Below are 16845 nucleotides of genomic sequence, written 5' to 3' on the forward strand. Positions count from 1 at the left end.
CCCATTCATAATGACACTCTATCTCCTCCTTACTTTACTTTGTTTTCCTCCATTGCTCTTATCGTCACCTTCCTTACTGTATATTTACCTATTTGTTATTATCTCCTTGTCCCCACTGGAATATAAACTCTAGGAAGGCAGATACTTTGTCTCTGTCTGAAAGGCAGGCTTAAGGTAATCCCTCAACAAATATTTGTTGAATTAATGCATACATTTAATTGATTTTTCTGTTTGTTTTTTCTAAATATAACATGCCCATAAAAAGAAATGACTGAAGTTATTTTAAATAGCCCATGCCTATGGTCTTCCCTCTTATGGGGACATCATCTGAAACAGTCTAAAACACTTTGCCTTCCCACTGAAGCACACTTTCCAAGGAGGAAGGTTCTGTCCCTTTATTACATACTAACCTATAGAGAAAGGGACTGTAGAAGTGTTATGGGAAGTTTGTGTCCCTTCCTCCTTTCTCTAGAAGCACCAAAACAAAAAAGATAAACAAAACTAATTGCTAGAACATGTTTATGCTAGCATTTTTTCCACAATGGATCTTGAACTATAAAACAACAACAAAATTCTTGTTAAAGTTGTTCTATTCTTGAAGAAATAAGTGTGAATAGAGCAAATGGCCCATTTTGGAGCTAGGGTGTCATTCTGTGTCAAGTGAGGATGAGGTCTGAACATCTGTCATTTCCTGGACCTCAGCTTCAGACTTGCAAATAGCACCTTCTCAGTCAAGAATGCATATTTTCCCTGAGGGCAAGCAATGGGATTGCCTAATCATTGAGACTTTGATGGAGAGAAAACAACAAAGCAGGCAGAGATAAAGGCTCCGAAGCTCACAATAATTGCATTACCAACAAGAATACCTAACTAGCTTCTCTGTTGCAAATACCTGCAGTTAGGCTTTCTGTGTGTTCTCCATGACCCAGGTCTATGAATCTTACTTTTTGGCAATTATCTCAGTTGGGTCACTTCCTCAGAACAAAAGGTGACAATAATGAAGAGTCCAATTTCCACCTCTTTCTAGATTGAAAAAACTCTCTAGCTTTGCAACAATAGCTTTTTCAGATTTTTTTTGTCCCCTGCCTCCACCCTGCTACATTAATCTTATAGTAAAGTCTGTGCATCCTGTTCAAATAATCCCATTTAAAAAATTAGAAAACTAGATTTAAAGAGGCTTAAGATCAACTAGGATATGAGTCAAATCTTTAGGTACTGGAATGAGTTCTCCATTGTAGAACACTATAAAATGGAATTATTATAAACTCACGGAGACTTTGAAAGACATTTTTTAATGAGGTCAAGGCTGAACATGCCTCTGTAGTTTTTCTGAGGAAAAGAAACTAGCATCAAATTTTCACTCAACTATAGCTGAAAAGTAAATATTGATCTAGTTTCCTCCTGTAAATTCTGAATTCTAGTTCACAGGAACATATAGTTAGAAGCAAACTTTAGATTTACTTAGTCTAGATTCATCATAGGTTATAATTAAAAACTCAAAATAGGTTATTTAAAATCTTTTTTTTTTTTTTTTTTTTTTTTTTGGTACCAGGGATTGAGCCCAGGGGCACTTAACCACTGAGTCACATCCCCAGCCCTTTTTTATTTTTTATTTTGAGACAGGCTCTTGCTAAACTGCTTAGGGCCTTGCTAAGTTGCTGAATCTGGCTTTGAATGTGTGTTCTTCTGCCTCAGCCTCCCGAGTCACAGGGATTACAGGCACGCGCCACTATGCCCAGCTACAAAAAAGTATCTTTAGATACTAATTTCACAGACATGTTATTGATAAATGACTTTTAAAACAAAAGTAATATTGGAATAAGATATGTTTGAGGTCACAACTGGTCATTTTTATGTTAATAGCAAAATTACAGGTTTGAAATATATGTTAAAATGAAGGTGAAAAAGATTATTTAACGTAGATGTGAAAGTTTTGGCTTTCATAAAAGGTTTGGACTCTTCGCAGTAATTAGACTGAGGGTTTAGATTATCTCATGTGACTCTGTTACAAAAACAGAAGTTTTAGCCAAGTACTAACATGCAAAATAAAAATAAAAAGTTTCGTTTTGTTTTTTTTCCTTCAGGGGTTAGCTGCACTATAGTTGGAAGTTCAGTAATGCATCTACACATACATGGCAATTAAATCTAGATTCTAACAAACTTCAAGTTAATTTTTAATCACTTTTTATGACTGGGTAATAAACATATGTAAATGAGTCATGGATGGAGACCTTAGTTTATATAAAATGTCAAAAAACAGTACTGATTGATAATCTGAAAAGCAAGAGGTCTTAAAGATGGATATATGTTTTAGATCTAACTCTATCACAATAGGTCCTTAACCATATCATTCAGTTTCTTTGGGCCTCAGTTTCCTCATCTGTAAAATATAAGAGTTATGTTTGGTAACTAATATCTGTGCAGTGCTTATGTCTCCAAAGTTCTTTTCTATGTATGATTTAATTTAGGGAATTCTTGCAATTCTATGAAGGACAGATACTGTTACTCTCAATAGAAAGATGGAGAAACTGAGGCTCTTAAAGTCTTAAATGTATGACCAAAGTCACAGATTGTAAATGGTAGAACTAGGATTCAGACTCTGCTGTTCAGGCATGATTCTGTATAGGCAGACACCATGCAAACCACCTTTAAAAGTCTGATATAATAGGTTGTGTTTAGTCATTACTCAATTATAACCAGACTCTTAAAATACCTTTAACACTATTCAACAGGTACAACATGTTCTCTACCCTGCAGGACTGAATGCTCTTATGGTTCTAATGCAGGAGGATCCAATTAAGTATTAAGTTAATAGCCAACTTTATAGCCAAGCTAATAGAAAAGCCACATTACACTGGCTCCGTCTTGTCAAACCAGTCACTTTTAAGACTTTGTGCTGATTTATGTCCTCTGATATTCATTGGAATCACTGGATTACTGTAAAAATGCATTCTCCCATTGCTCTGTTACTGATATGTGTTAAGAATCACAATAGGCCAGGTACAGTGGCACATGCCTGTAATCCCAGTGGCTCAGGATGCTGAGGCCAGAGGATCGGGAGTTCAAAGCCAGCCTCAGCAACCTACTGAGGCCCCAAACAACTCAGTGAGACCTGTCTGTAAATAAATAAAGAAATATATATATATATATATATATATATATTTTATTTTATATAATTTTTTTAAAGGGTTAAAGATATGGCTCAATGGTTAAGTGTCCCTGGGTTCAATCCCAGGTACAAAAAAAAAAAAAAAAAAAAAAAAAAGTCACAATATAGCCAGAACACTTGAAAGGAAACAATGTAAAGAGTATTTAGGAAACGTTGAGGAGTCTTTATACTCTCTCCTCAGATATTTAAATTCAGGCATTTGCTAATTCTTAACAAGACATTATTTCAGCAACTCTTTTTTAAATTTTTAAACTTGTTCTTTTTAGTTATACATGACAAAAAAAGTATTTTGACATATTATACATATATGAAGTATAACTTCCCATTCTTGTGGTTGTACATGATGTGGAGTTACACTGGTCATGTATTCATATATGAACATAGAAAAGTTATGTCTATTTCATTCTACTATCTTTCTTATTATTTCAGCAGTTCTTGATTTCCATTTTAAGTCAAATGTTACATTCATTTACCTTTCATAGCATACTTCTATATTTTTCAAAGTGCTTTCATTTATTATTTCATCTCATCTGAACGTAGAGCTAATGTATGGTTGAAATTGTTCTCTGCGGTCTCCAAATCAGTTATTTATTTTTTAATCTCAACTTTCCTGTTTTATGCCATAGGGCATTACAAATGCTAAAGAACGAACATGACAGGCAGGTCATAGAACTTTCATGAAGATAACAAAATGAATTCTAAGGGGATTCATCCACCCAAAATTAATATGGCTTAAAGTCAAGAATAGCAATGACAATAAAATAAAGTAACATGTTTCAAAAGTGGTAAGTGAATCTAAAAAATATAGCCTAGATTCAGTCATCAAATGTGCAATTTCAAAGGATAAGTGCAAGTTGGTTGGAATTGGTGAGATTATATTTATAGTAGAAATGCCAACAGCATTTAAAATTTCAGAAGAAGGCCTAAATAAGCTGTACCAAAACCCATGGTATTCAAAGGAAGAAATGATATGGAGTGAGGTCAATACTTACATGTCATGGTTTTATCAATAGTTCTTTTTATAATGAAGTTTTAAAGTTTATTTTAAAATGTTAGTTTTTATAAAGAAGAAACATATCCTAGTACTTACTTAGGAAAAAAGATACCTGGAGGCACACATACCAACACCACTATTAGCAGCAGCTGTCAGGGAGAAAATGTACATTTGTATGGATCTTGATCTGATCTGATACAGAAGTTTCCAAATATTCTTGAAATATGTGTGAAAGTGTTCTCTTTCACAAAACAGTAAGTTCAGTCTCCTTTTGAAATTATAGCCGGAGAGCTACTGATTTGCTTGTATACTTACTATCTCTTGACACGAAAGTCAAGGTGCTTCAATCATGGGTCTATCGGAAATTTCATCTCCTATGAGTTGTGATGGATGAGGGAGAAAGAAGAAAGGAGAGACTAAGGTGAAAAAGTCACATGATGGAGGATAAAATATTATGGTCATTATTTTAACTTATCTAGGTACAGAGTAAGTTACATTTTAAGTCTAATGTGTTTCAGAACGCTCAGGCTTCCTCACCATTTGATATCTGGAACAACTCCTAGAAAAAAATCTAATTTGGTTTATTGCCACTTTAGGACCATCCTGTTTCTGAGACCTCGTTGTCTTCTTCCTCCTTCCCCTCTGGATGCAGTTACATAGTCATCTAGTGACAGGGTTGGGAATTGCAGCTTTCTATAGCCCTGGGGAAACCTGTCAATTCACCCTGTGAATTGAGATCTGAAATGAGAGAATTAGATTGGCAAATTTCCCCTAACAGAGAGGGGGGCAAGAATGGAGGAAGGAAGGACTGTAAAGAGGAAAAAGAGGGGTGGGAGGGGTGGGGGGAAGGGAAAAAATAACAGAATGAATCAAACAACATTACCCTATGTAAATCTATGATTACACAAATGGTATGCCTTTACGCCATGTACAGAGAAACAACATGTATCCCATTTGTTTACAATAAAAAAAAAAATTTTTCCCTAACAGAAACCAACTTAATGAACCACTGTGCAAATCTGTCTCCTGTCTCCTTGTTTAAGCATCTCTCACATGGAGTAGTAAATTCTCATGTTACCTTATAAGGTGACCAGGGCAGGGCATTACAATGAAATTATATAAACTGGAACAACATCAATGTACTTTTAAAAATCACTATTGTTCTTGTTAGTTTAACCCTTGAATAGGGTACTGAAAATCCTTCTTACGTGAAAGTCAGTTATAGAATGAGAGATGTTAAAGGTAAGCAACACGTGAGAAATTATCAGCCTAAACCCTTTATTTCAAGAATGGGGAATCGTTGAGGACATTATTTTAAGTGAAATAAGCCAGTTACAAAAGAGCAAAAAGCGAATGATTCAACTTACAGGAAGTAACTCAAATAGTCATTTATAGAAAGTAGAATGTGATTTCTAGGTCCTAGGGGGAGAGACAAATGGGGAGTTATTGTTTAAATAGAGATTTTCAAGGGCTGGGAATATAGCTCAGTGGTAGAACACTTGCCTAGCATGTGCTAAGGCCCTGGGTTCAATCCGTGGTACTGCCTTTCCCATCCCTCCCTCAAAAAAAAAAAAAAAAAAAAGGAACATGAAAAGTTGGTATTCTAAAGTACAGAGTTTCAGTTTGGGAGGATCAAAAATTTCTGGAAATGGGTGGTTGTGATGGTTGCACAACAGTATGAATTAATACCACTGAACAGCACATTAAAGTGGTTAGGATAGTATATTTTATGTTATGTGTATTTCATCACATTTTAGAAAGTGCACAGAATGCAATGGAGAATGAACAATTACTGTAGAATCATACATACTATGACACAGATCTTTCTGTACTAGGGATTGGGCCCAGTGGCACTTTACTTCTGAGCTTCAGCCCCAGTCCTTTTTAAAATTATTATTATTATTTTGAGACAGGGTTTCACTTGCTTAGGGCCTCACTAGGTTGGTGAGCCTGGCTTTGAACTTGTGATCCTCCTGCCTTAGCCTCCTGAATCACTAGGATTACAGGTGTGTGCCACTGCACCCATTTTGATATGGATAATTCTTATAATGTTCAGCCAAAGAAGCCAGACACAAAATGGTGCACACAGTGTGATTCTACTTGCATAATCCCTGGGTTAAAAGGACAGTGGGGAGGCAGGAACTGAGGTAGCATGGGCTTCCAGGACTAGCCATGTTTCTGTTTCTTGAAGAAGGAGTGTTCACTTTTTGTAAACATTGATTGCACTGTATGTTTATAATTTGTGCAGTTTTCTGTAAGTATGTTAAATTTGGTTCATTTTATTTAAAGGGACATAGGCAAATGAAAGGGGAATCACCATGATAATTAAGAGATTTTAAACTGTCATAGGAGGGAAGGTTGAAATATTTGAGGATGGTCAAAGTAGTTTGTAATCTTCAAATACCCAAAGGAGTGAAAGAAGTGGATTTTGCTTGCTAATAGCTAAAGAGGTAGAAAGTGGAAGAGGTGGTGAGTGGGACTTCGAGGAAGACAGAAGCTTATTATAAAGCATGATTCAATTATAAGATGAGAATGGGATCTCAGGATATCACACAGCAAAGTGGATAAGCATTGACTTTAGAGCCTGATGTAATTGGACATGAACCCTGGCTCTGCCACTTACATTGGTGATTTATATCCTTCTATCAAGTCTCACCACTGGGTTGCTTTTCAAGATAAGTGATAATGTATTCGACACGCTTAACCTGGGCCCTGGCCCATGGGAGGTGCTCAATAAGTGGAAGAAATTATTTTCAGTAGAAAATGAAATACTATAAAAGATGGGTCATACCTCTGTGAGGCACTATAATGTGTATTCAGGTATTGGTCCCTTTTAACTCCAAGAATCTATGATTCTTCGTATCTTTCTTTTTAACTTTTTTATGGTGGAATAGCTATTAAGTGGCAAGACCTTCTCTTCTTAAAATACTTTAGGCAAAAAGTGTTATAGCATCAAGCTATTGCTGATCAGGGCTAAGTGGATAATCCCATCAGCAATAGTCAGGCTCTGAGGGTTAGGATCCTGTTCCTTTAAATTCTGAGTGGATTCTGAAAAAGTTCAAAGAAGGAAAACCTAGGAAGGGTGTCCAAGTGATGGGCTATAAACAGAAAGGTTACAGCTTGTAGATATCAGGTTTCTGTGGGGGTGGGGCAGAGGAAATTGTTTTTAAAAAGTTGATTAAGGGCTGGGCATGGTAGCACATTCCTGTAATCCCAGGAGCTTGGGAGACAGAAGAACAGCAAGTTCAAAGCCAGCCTCAAGGCGCTAAGCATCTCAGTGAGACCCTGTCTCTAAATAAAATAGAAAAAAACATGCTGGGGATGGTGGCTCAGTGGCCAGGTGCTCCTGAGTTCAATTCCTGGTATACCCCCCCCCCCCCCCCAAAAAAAAGTTGATTAAAGGAAGCTGGGCATGGTATCAGACACCTGTAATCCAAGCAATTTCAGAGGCTGAAGCAGGAGTATCCCAAAATCAAGGATAACTTCAGCAATTTAACAAGACCCTATCTCAAAAATAAAAAGGGCCAAGGGTATAGCTCAGTGATAAAGTGCCCCTGGGTTCAATCCCCAGCATGAATGAACGAATGAATGGATGAATGAATGAATAAATAAATAGAAAAACTGGAAGACAAACTTAGCCCACCTCACTATTTTTTCAGGGTCCAGCTCTTACTGGTTAAATTAATCATTAGATGGAAATAAAAGATGCTACTCCGAAAACCAGTTTCTTTACTTGTAGGCAAAAGCCTGGGTAGTACTTTGGCCTAAATTTTTCCAGACCCTTCTTCTTACTGTGAGTCAAGACTTTTGAACTCTTACATATTTCCAAAGGAAATGTCATGCTGGTTCTGGGCTTCTCAGCTTCTACACAGGCTCCCTTCCCAGCCTCTGTTGAATATTCCTGCCCTGGTCCTATGTCCTGAAAACAAGGAGAGTCTCTATGACAAGAGGCCTGAGGAAACCTAGAACAGTCTCTCTTTGTTTGGGCATTACACACTCAGACTGACCCTTTGAACTTGTTTATCACCCTCAGCTGCTCAAATGTTATGTTGTGACCAATAGACTTTTATATTGGATGGAAAATAGGGGGTATGAATTTAGTTCACTACAGGTTTGGCCTTAGCCAAAGGAGAAAAATAATAGCAGGTTCCTTTTGTGCATAGCAACTTATTTTAGCAGCTTCCCTCTTCAGACTAAAGGCCTTGGTAGACACCACCATGACAGCTCAAACCCCCACAAAAACCTCAGGTTTTAGTCATAGGTCTCATAAGGATGTTACATCATTTCTTAGTTTAATACCTGAGACATTTCCTAAAACACAAGACCCACTGTGAGCTTAAGCCTAAAAAAAATTGGGACTGTTCAGTCTATGGTGCTGTCTAATAGATCTTCTTGTTTGGGTTTCCCACTGGCAGATTTTTTTTTTTTTTTTTTTTTTTCCTCACGTTGATCAGTGGGCTTGTCTCTTTCACAGGTGGAATTCAAAACGGTTGCTTATTTTTGAGATCCCAAGACACCTCCAAGTATACAACATCAGCATCCTGCAGGAAATGATAGCACATTCAAAATGAGTAATAGGAGGAAAGTATAATAAAGGACTATTTACAAAGATAAATGGAGTTTGGGGAAACAAGAAGGGATTAGGTTTTTTATAGTCCAGCATTAGTTACTGTGAGCAAAGGGAAGAGAGTCAGTTCCTTACAGTCATGGTTCTCAAACTTCAATGTGCATCAGATCACCTGGACAATTTGTTCAAATGCAGACCGCCTCCTCTGCAGTTCTGGCTTCGTAGGTCAGGGGGTATGACTAAAGTTTTTGTATTTTCCACAGATTTCCTGAATGGCAATGCTACTAGTCTGGGAAATCTTGGGAAAGAAGGCAGTTTGACACAAGCTGTGTCCTTGATAGAGATGAGGCCAAGCCAGGCAAGGAGGTGCACACCTGTAATCCCAGTGATTTGGGAGACTGAGGATCATAAGTTCAAGGTCAACTTCTGCAATTTAGCAAGACTCTGCCAAAAAAAGAGAGAGAGAGAAAAAAAAAGATTAGGAATGTAGCTCAGTGATAGAGTGCCTCTGGGTTCAATTCATGGTATCAAATAAATAAAAGGGCTATAGATGTAGCTTAGTGGTGAAGCACCCCGGGGTTCAATTTCCAATATCACACACACACACACACACACACACACACACACACACGCGCGCGCGAAAGAGAGAGATGAGGCCAACACAGGCAAACCCGGCAGGGAGAACACCAATCAGCCAAATCCCCACCCACTTCAATTCTGTTTGTTGCTCTTTGTTGATTAAATTAAACAGCAGCCAAAAGGCAAGGGATCCCATTGATGGAGTTCAGGCAATTCAGCCTCCAGTACACACATCGGAGTGGAGAGTGATTTGGAGGAGCAAATGGAAAATACCCAACACTTTCACTTCAGAATATCTTCTAGTACCTTCTCACCATTTTTTCAAAGTATTGTGAGTTTCTATTCTAATGTTCAGTGTATATAAACATTCATATGTATAAATGTGATTTTCACAGGTGGAATACAAAGCAGTTGCAGGTAGGCAGGAAACATGTTTATGTTCATTTATAAATAAGATGGTAAAGGCTGAGCATTTTATAAAAGCTGAGACCTCACAAGTTTTTTGGTCCCAGTTTGGGGCTCTTGCCATCACTTGACATGTTAGACACAAGGAAAGAGTTATGTGATACTGATCCACCCCTGACTCCCAACTCCAAGCTTCTGAGAAGCTGTCTATTCCTCCCTCAGAGCCCTGGTGTGAATTCCCCTTAAGTTGGTTTTTTTTCTCCCCTTCTGGAAGAGGTGGCTTCTTTCCTTTTCTGAGGAGTTTAACCCTTGCTCACAGGCGTACAGTTAACTTAGCCTCCTACTAGAGTTATTTCTTTGTATTAGTCTTTGGTTTTCAAACTTTTCATTGTCAAAGTTACTTTGAGTTTTGATTTGGGAGCTTTGAACAGACCAATTAATACAGTCCTGAGTCCCTTTGAATTCAGAATGTCTTAAGAAATTAACACAAGAAAAAAACAGGTGGAGATAAAATCCTCAGAGAGGTGAAGCCAAAGTGAAGTCACATATCAGGGCTCACAATCAGATTTCTAACACTTGTCCTCAGACCGTCCTAAAGCACATAAGCACCCCTGTCCCAGGTTTGTTGGCTAAACCTGGGTTTAGCCAGCAGACCTTTGCTAATCTGTTTATTTTCTTGAACTGGAGTTGGTTGTGAAGGTGGGAGGGCCCAGTGCACTGGAGGCTGGGGTGGGGGTAGGGGATGTACTTCCCTAGTGGCAGTCTAATCCAAGGAAAGAGATGACGAAAGGGGCAAGTATGCTCTGTTCCTTCCTTGGTGGCCCAGTGAGAGTGTAACGTCATTAATGATTATACCACTTTATGTCACTCTATTTGAGATTAGGTTTACTTCGCAAAATTGCCCCTTGTAGTCATTCTTTGTTTTCTCCTTTGCCCAGTGTTGTAACTTTTAAAAATCCCTTTAAATGGCTGAGATATTAACTATTAGAGTCAACTATTCCAGGAAAAAAATTGGTCCCCTGACTTCTAATCAGTAACCTTTTTGTTTTGTTTTGTTTTACAGAACCTACAACACCTGGCAGTCTTCAAATAACATCAAAGTGTGGCCAAGAAATTGCTAATTTTGTTCTCTAATTAAAAAAAGAATAATGTTTAACTTGCATGAAAATAATGTGCTTATCTAAAGGATTATAGGATTGGCCCATGAGCTAATGTCCTTTGTAAGCAATGGACACTTCAACTAAAAGAAAGAAAAAACATGCCCTGAAGATGTGTAACTCAGCACATAGCCTTCCTGTCCATCACCTCACACTCCCATTTTAACCTCCTCACAAAACCCCCTTCACTTACCTGAATTTTTTGAAATGGCTATAAGGATGAGAGTCTGGCCATTTTCCTGTTAACTAGTTTATTGTAATATTGGCTGTTGTGCCGTTGACAGAAGGGAAACTTGATTAGTGACAAGATGAATCACTCCTTCATGGAGAAGTGAGCGAGGAAAGAACAGAAGGTAAATGTTCTTTTGTCAACAATCTTGTGAATTAGAAGTGTCCATTTTATCGATCTGAGAAAGGGAGAAGGCTTCCTTCAACACTCTTGGCAGAGTGTACTGTCTTGCTCTCAGCAGTGTATGAGAACTACATATGATATAGAAATTGTAGTTTTTAAAGACTTGATTCTCATTTGTACAGCTTTGGGCTTCAATAGTACCATCACCTTTTTGGGATGTTACTTTTGTTTTAAACTTAATTAATTTCTGATTTCTTGATCACTTCCTGTAATACTCTGGATCAGGGCCCTTTTGGATGCTAAGTTCCCATCCTTCTGGGAAGGTCCAGGCTTATCCTTTCTGAACATATCTCCTTTCCTTGTCCTCAATCTAGTAGACTATTGGGAAATGTCCTTACAAAGATTTCCTGGGAACTAGATTTTTAAAATGAGTGTATGTGGGAAAATACTCTCCAAGCATGGAGGGGGCTCTGTTTTTGCCTGTACTTATTTCTTAAGCTCCTTGGGGAAAATAAAGTATTACAAGTCAAATCTCTTTACAAGTAGCTCAACAAGACTGTCTAAATACATCGAATGGAATAGAATTTTGTTTTGTGGATTTGTGGCTTGAAATAGGTTAGACATAAACTGGGCTGTGCACAATTTTTGCTCAATAGAGGTTTTCATTTGAAAAGTATTTGTTGTACAGGAATTTACCCAGTAAATTCAGATTTCTTCCAGCTAATGTTTTTACCACACTGATTCAGGCTCGGGGAGCAGGAGTGGGAAAATATTTAGGACAGAGTCTGCTGGCTAGAGGTCAAGGCAGAGGAAAGAAACACAGGCAGATGTCTGTGTGAAATGTGAATCTGAGTCACTGAAGGAGGAAGAAAATAGCATGTATCATCCTGAAAAAAAATCTTTTTAGTGTGTTTCTTTTGGCTATACCTGCTGGCTCTCCATGATGCATTTTCAGACTTAAAAGGAAGCCACCTTCAAGCAAATTCTCTCCTCCTTTCAAGAATGAAAATAAAAGGAAATGGAGAGTTCTGGTTTCTAAAGAACCTGGATTAGGATTAGAATTTGAATGAACCCAGACAGTGCTCCAGTTTCCGGAGCTGGGAATGTCTTCAGTCATGACCAAGTCTTGCTCCTCTGGCGCCCCCTTGGGCACAGGAAGGGAACTGCATACTTTAAGGTTGCCAAAATCCTCACCATTGCAGTACCTAGAAATGCCATCCAGTAATAGTGTGGTAGGCCTTGCCTCTCCACTTGGAGAGCTTCCTGACCAACTTCTTACCATTCCTAAGGCTTTTTTCTCTGGTCACCACCTACAGACCCTCCTTAATGTATTATTTATTTTTCTAAATGAATTATTTTTCTGCATTCATCTCTGGTCATTAAGTCCCAGAAAGATCCTGTAGCAAATTGTAAATCAATGTGAACCAGCATTTCTGAAATTCATGAAACTTTTTTAAAATATTTTTTTTAGTTGTAGATGGACACAATAACTTTATTTTTATGAGGTGCTGAGGATTGAACCTAGTGCCTCACATGTGCTAGGTGAGCACTCTACCACTGAGCCACAACCCAGTCCATGAAAACTTTTTTTTTTTTACAGTTTTAGTGAAATACATTTTACATATCATAAAACATCACTTATTGTAAGTGTATGGCTAATGGTTTTAGTTAATTTATAGTGTTGTGCAATCATTGTCACAATGCAGTTTTAGAACATTCCCACACCTTAGAAAGTTCCCTATTAGCAGTCAATCCTCACTTTCACTTTCAGTCTCTGGAAACTATCAATATGCTTTCTGCCTACTGATTTGCCTTTGCTGGTCATTTTATATAAATGGAATCATACAACATTTAGTCTGTTGTGACTGGCTTCTTTCACATAGTATAATGTTTACAAGGTAGGCACATTTGTAGCAGGTATCAGTGCTTCACTTCTTTTGATGGCAGAATAACAAGTCCACTGTATGGATATACCATATTTTCTTTATTCATTCATCAGTTGATGGCTATTTGGGGTATTTCCAGCTTTTGTCTATTGTGAATAACACTACTGTGAATATTTGTGTACAATATTTATACCAATACTGCACTTTAAAAAGTTTTTTTGATTCATTGTAACACAAATGGGGTACAACTTTCATTTCTCTGGTTGTACATGAAGAAAAGTCACACCATTTGTGTAATCATATATGTACACAGGGTAATGATGTTTGTCTCATTCTATTATCTTTCCTTCTTCTGCCCCCTCCTGAATTGTCTTGATTACTATGGTTTATAGTAACTTTCGGTGAGTTACTGCATCTTTGAAACACCAAGATTTCTTTTACTGATTTTTGATGTAGCAGGCATTCATACAGTAAGGTACAAGGCTTTTTAGGTCTTTCAGCTATTGCATGCCCTTCTTCAGCCAATGCAATGAACACAATAATTTAACCTGAAGTAAAATGCTTTGGTGAGATTTTCATTCTACTTTCAAAAGTGGTTACAACAAAGCAAATGTTTTTATAAAGTTTACCATGTCTATGTTTAAAATACTAAATTCCCTGTTCTTTAAATTTACTGATCTGAAAATGATGCTCAACTAAACTGGCTCCATAATAGTATTTGGAAATGTTCTCTTTAATAAGATAGAATAAGATAAATGATTAATATGTCCAAAGCCAAGGGAAAGAAACTTTTGTGATACTTTATTAGTTTTGCATAGATTTCTCTTGAGTCAGATAATTCTCTGATACTGATGTTAGCATCATTTTTTTTCTTTTGAAATGCTTTATTAACAATGACTGATGTTAGCATCATTTAAGTTATCTTTAAGCATGGAAAAGTTAGAAAGCAAATCTTCTCAACTTCCTTTTTTTTAAGCCAATAAAAGATCCTAAATTTAAAAATTAAAAAAACAAAATTTTGCTGGGTTTTGGCTCAGTGGTAGAGCACTTGCCTGGCATGCATGAGGCACTGGGTTTGATCCTCAGCGTGACATAAAAATGAATAAATAAAATAATTATTTTATTTAATAAAATAATTAAATAAAAATATTATGTCCATAATAAAAATATTATGTCCATCTACAACTAAAAAAAAATTAAAAAAAATTTTATTTTAAGATAAAATATTAAATTCTAAAAGAATATGAGTTTCAGATAGAATTGAGATAGTTAGAAAAGTTTCCAAGAAATTAAAAAAAACAAAAACAAAAACAAAAAAACTCTTGCAAAACAAGTCAGCAAAGCAGGCCTTTCTTCTTGAATTCCTGCACAGGTACAAGTACAACTTCAGGATTTCAGAAAAACCCATATTTTGGACCATAATGAGGTTTCAGAGATGAGAGCCGGTTCAAAAGAAGAAAGTTGAAAAAAATACACTAAGGTACTAAGGACAGTTAACTTCTTCAAATGTATATATTTATGCCCTTAACCTACTACCTTGGAAGCATACACATTTCAACAGTTAACATAAAGCAAATATATGTCATCTAGCGTCTTGAAGTTCCAGAGAACGAGAATGAAAATTGCAAATAACATTTAAGTACTAATATAAATATCATTTTTACTTGGGGGATCTCCTGGAAGGGTCTCAGGGACCCTCAATTCACCAGATCATATTTTGAGAATCACTGTATTAGAGTCTGTTCTACTTAGGAACTGGGGTAGTAGCTGTGACTGGAATATTCTCTTTATAGAGAAGTAAATATGATGCAGTGGCAACTGCGATCAGTTCTAAAATGGAAAAGAATGCAGAGTTGTGAGAGGTGGAACAAGGAGACCTCTCCAGGCCTGCCAAGCCAGCAGTCAGCTCAGAAAAGTGACCTTTAAACCGCGCCGGGCGGAGTAGGAGTCTGCAGAGTCTCACTGCCACCTTCCTCCCGCGACAGCCTCCAGACCTCCCCCGACAGGGCTGGGCGGGGAACCACTGTGGCGGCGTCTTGGGTTCTGACACAAGTCCCCAGGGCGGCCGCGCTGTCATTCAACACCACGGGTGTGCCCAGCCGCGTGGCGCCGGGACCAATGTGGAGTCGCCTCTTGGGGTGCGACAGTGGGAGGGGCGGGGTCCCCGCGGTCTGCAGACCCTGAGGGGTGGTCGGCCGCGGGTGTCGCTAAAGAGGACAGCAAGGCGAACCTCCTTGGCCGGATCTCGTCAGCGCGGAGACAAGAAGAGAAAGGAGAAAGAAGCTAAGCGGACCTACAAGGCCCAAGCGGCTTTCTCAGGACTCAGTTGAGTGGGCACCGGAGCTGCCATCAAAACCACAAGCGTCCGACGCCTGTAACCTTCCACCGGCCGCCAGCCTTTGGGCACCAGCTGGGGGAGCTGCTGTTCCGGCGGACTCCTGCGCCCTCCGGCGGCCTCTCCCGAGAACGACACTGTGCTTGAACAGGCGGGACGCTAATAAAGATTTCTTCTTCAAAACACAGGAAGTGCCTACGGTGGCCGGGCCGGCTGCGGAGGCCGGGCATGAAGTCGGGCGGTGACCGGAGCGCGGTTGTTGGTGGCGATGAGCGACATAGTGGAGAAGACGCTGACGGCGCTGCCGGGACTGTTCTTGCAGAACCAGCAGGCCGGCGGACCCGCAGCCACCAAGGCGTCCTTCTCCTCTAAGCTGGGCGGCCTGGTCCGTGGCATCACCGCGCTCACGTCCAAGCACGTAGGTGCACTGCGGGGGCGGAGGCGGAGGCCCGGGCGCGGGTGAGGCCCAGCGGCTGGGGTCTCGTCCGCCCTCACGCGGCTCAGGGGGCTGCCTGTGTTGACCCGTCCTGCAGTCTGCAAGATTCACTTCCCTGCCCAAATTGACAGCAGAGAGGCCGGGTTTCCACAGTTGGTCCTGAATCTGACTCATTCTGATCTGGGGCAAATTTGTTTAACCTCCGACCCTTTGTATGTTTTCTCTTGTTGAAGTGGAAGAGTGCCAATTCAAATGTCATAGGTTGTTTTGAGGATTAGATGAGATATCAAAATGTGGAACTATCCAGTGCGTTGGAAGTATCAGGCACTATTTACCTACAAAGTTTCTCTCCCTACTCAGTTTCTTCTGCTCCTCCAGTCCCTTTTGCTAGAAGTCATGAACCTGAACAGGCCACACTGGCCATCTGAGCGTGCTGTTGTTATCTTTGGGAAGCTTGAGGTTCTTAGGCTACACCACTAGGTTGGGCCAGACAACAACAACAACAACAACAACAACAACAAAACCCCCTCATTCTCCCAAACTAAAATATTTGCTGAGTAAGTCTGTGCTTCTGATGAGCTTTGAAAATGAGCAGTTATAATAGGGAATGTACAGACTTTTAGTAGTTACATGGGTAAGATACTGACTCCAAACCCCAGGGAGTTAATATCTTAAAACACGTGTTGTGTCTTAATCTGTTCAACAGATATTTATGGATCAAGGTTATGTGTTAGACACTGAGGACAACAGTAAAATACATTCCCTCTCCCAAGGACTTGGTCATTCATTTTGGGGTTAAGATAAGATGACTACAATGCAGTGTAAGTGCCAGGAGAGAAGAAATAGAAAAGCAAAGTGCTCTGAAGGTTTAAAAGTTTGTTTGTTTGGTTTTTTTTAAACTTATGGACTGGATACTGTTTACTTTCACAGTTTTGTCCTTTGCTAATTTTTATGAGTGCTAAGTG

General features: G+C 38.9%; 1 protein-coding gene and 1 long non-coding RNA gene across 2 annotated transcripts in view; one reads left to right on the top strand and one right to left on the bottom strand.

The window, feature by feature from the left end:
• Positions 1-3311: 3311 nt before the first annotated feature.
• On the bottom strand, positions 3312-15160 carry LOC306655506. Its single transcript, XR_013762270.1, has 3 exons — positions 15030-15160; positions 5531-9174; positions 3312-4537 (listed from the first exon to the last, which is right to left on the bottom strand). It is a non-coding gene; the product is annotated as an uncharacterized lncRNA (long non-coding RNA).
• Positions 15111-16845, top strand: part of AP4E1 (adaptor related protein complex 4 subunit epsilon 1) — a 75833-nt gene continuing 74098 nt past the window's right edge. The window contains exon 1 of the mRNA XM_079129901.1: positions 15111-15862. Coding sequence (XP_078986027.1) covers positions 15713-15862 — 150 coding nt within the window. The 5' untranslated portion in view covers positions 15111-15712. The remainder of the gene's footprint in view (positions 15863-16845) is intronic.

Source organism: Sciurus vulgaris (assembly GCF_902686455.1).
Source record: "Sciurus vulgaris genome assembly, chromosome: 2".
Taxonomy (NCBI): domain Eukaryota; kingdom Metazoa; phylum Chordata; class Mammalia; order Rodentia; family Sciuridae; genus Sciurus; species Sciurus vulgaris.